Source organism: Frankliniella occidentalis, unplaced genomic scaffold, assembly GCF_000697945.3.
Source record: "Frankliniella occidentalis isolate FOCC.00 unplaced genomic scaffold, Focc_3.1 Scaffold111, whole genome shotgun sequence".
Taxonomy (NCBI): domain Eukaryota; kingdom Metazoa; phylum Arthropoda; class Insecta; order Thysanoptera; family Thripidae; genus Frankliniella; species Frankliniella occidentalis.
The window spans coordinates 143,451-145,905 of NW_026267239.1; the positions used below are offsets into that span (position 1 = coordinate 143,451).

Genomic DNA, 2,455 nt, shown 5'->3' on the forward strand with positions numbered 1-2,455 from the left:
CGCGAGGGACCTCTCTCTCTCTTCTCGTCCTTGTCACACTCACGGACAGAGGGAGAGAGAAGTCCCTCGCGCGAGGGAGCTAGCCCCTGCTAACACTGTGCGGAATCACCCTGCAGTACTTGTACGCTGCGGGACACAAGTCTGTGTCGGGTCCGAAAGGGACGTCTCGGGTACCCCCCGCGGGGAGCCGCTCTAGGGGTACGAGTGGCTAGGGGAAGCGGGAGCCCCTGCAGCGCTAGGGTAGGCCACCCCTCCGCGCAGCCACACCCCGCGGGCGTGCCTACCGGGCCGGGCGGCCGCAGGAGGTGGCGCCGCGCCGCCGCAGCACGGCGAGGTCGAGCGTGTCAACGCGCCGCGCGTCGCGTCATGTCGCGGGCGCCGCCTCACAATAGACCAATAACCGCGGCCATTGTCGCCAAACACGTCAAACACGTCGCGGGCTGGGCGGTCGCGTCGCGTCGCGTAGGACACATCAGTCATTCGCGGCACGGCGACGCGCTGCTCGCTGCTCCCGTGCTAAATGGGCCGTTTCTTCTCAGCTTTGGAGCGGCCTGGCGAGCAGCTCGTTGGCGCGCAAGCACATCCCCTCCGGCGGCTGCTGCTGCTGCTGCTGCTGCTCCCGCGATAATCCGCCATTCCGAGCCGTAATTGAGTGGACTGCCCATGAAAGGAGCGCGGCGGGGCGGGGCCGGCCGGGCCGGGCGCGTCATGAGGTGTTCATTGCGACGTGCGCGCGCCGGGCCGGGCCGGTCCGGGCCCGAGAGGGGTACGTCGGGGCTGGGGCTGGGCCGGCGAGGAGGCTGAGGTTGACTAGGCTAAGCGAACCCTCCTCGCCCCGCCTGCTGGTCTGGCCCGGCCTGTTCGCCCGAGAGGGGTACGTCGGGGTTGGGCTGGGCCCGCGAGGAGGCAGTTGACTAGGCTAAGCGGGCCCTCCTCGCCCTCGCGCTGCTCGCGTGCTCGCGCCGCCGCCTGCTGGTCTGGCCCAGGCCTGCCGGCCCGCCGGGTGAGCAGCGCGCCTTATTTGTTTAGTTGCCTGTCCAGCGCTGACGAATGAGTCACGCGGGCCGGCGCGGGCCGGGAGGACGCGGTGACTGCAGGACCAGGACCCCCCGAGGAGGAGGGCCGGAAGTGGACCAGGAAACATCATCATCATGAGAGACAATGTGCGCCGAGAGACGGTCTCGACCCCCTCGGGACGTATGGTGGGGTGGGTGCACCCTCACACCTTCTGACAGCTGCGCTGCGTACTTTGAAAGTAGACAACCCATGAAGCTCTGTCGGTATTATTGTCAGGTTAGCCTGACAGGCTCCTTGCTACAAATCTGCGCCCTTCTACGCACTGATTGCGAAAGCAAACCACGCAGTATTATAGGCACTACACGCCTGGAAAAAATTACCTGTCCGGCATTTTCCCGACACATTCTTTTGGGTGGGAAAGTGCAACATTGTCAGTGTACTTACCTGGCTCTTAGCGGCGTCGCCGATGAGGCGCTCCGAGTCTGTGAAGGCGACATAGGAAGGCGTGGTGCGGTTGCCCTGGTCGTTGGCGATGATCTCCACCTTGCCGTGCTGCCACACGCCGACGCACGAGTACGTCGTGCCCAGGTCGATCCCCACGGCGGGCGCGTTCTTCCCCGGCATGGCGGCGTCGGATGGGTTGTGCTGCTTGCTGTTTCTGCGGCGTCGGCGGGGGGACAAAGAAACACACAGATCAGCGACAACGTGATGGAGTCGGATGTTGTTGGATTGCCCCCTCCGCCCTGCCGTTTAAAATAGAACATTGTGGCATACACGCTCGTAGCGAGGGCCCCTTCAGTGACACACCGGGCCGGGCACCTACGCCCACTCCGCCCACGTCTCCCCGACGGCTCTTCACCCAGCGGCGCGGCGCTCCGCCCGGCAAGTCTCCCGAAAGCGTTTTATACATAAGGGACATCCATCACCGGATGATCGGCCGGTCGGCTCGGCGGTGTCGTCACGAGCCGGCTCCGCCCTGCTCCGCCCCCGTCAGTGTGTCATCCCCCGCGACAGACCGCCGCGCTTGGCACCCCGCGTCCCGCGCCACCAAAATATATAGTGTGTGAGGCGAACGCGTGAGGCGGCCGCGCTTTTGGGGCGCGTGTCAGGAAAACGCCAGGGCTGCCTCCGCAGAGTGAGTCAAGGGCCGTCAGTCTGTCGGAGGGAGACGGACATCCAAACTATAGTGAGCGGTGTGTCGCGTGTTGTTGGTTTTCGGACGCGTCTCTCTCCTCCCGCCCGGCCGTGGCCCCGGCGGATGGATTTACACGGACGGATCGGGGGCGTTAGTGTTCCGCCGTGGCAAGCCTCCAAACTGAATGGGCGGTGCGAAAGGAGCGCGACACGCACGACCCGACGGCTGTGCCCCGCCGGCCGGGCACTACGAGCACCGGGCACTTCCACAACCCTTTGCGCTTTCCTCCGGACTTCCCTCTAG

At 65.5% G+C, this 2,455-nt stretch overlaps 1 protein-coding gene across 1 annotated transcript in view; it reads right to left on the bottom strand.

Annotated features, from left to right (window-relative positions):
• The window catches only part of LOC113203079 (major heat shock 70 kDa protein Ab), a 5,448-nt gene extending 3,737 nt beyond the window's left edge, over nucleotides 1-1,711 (bottom strand). The window contains exon 1 of the mRNA XM_052270142.1: nucleotides 1,462-1,711. Coding sequence (XP_052126102.1) covers nucleotides 1,462-1,641 — 180 coding nt within the window. The 5' untranslated portion in view covers nucleotides 1,642-1,711. The remainder of the gene's footprint in view (nucleotides 1-1,461) is intronic.
• Between the last annotated feature and the right edge of the window lie 744 nt (nucleotides 1,712-2,455).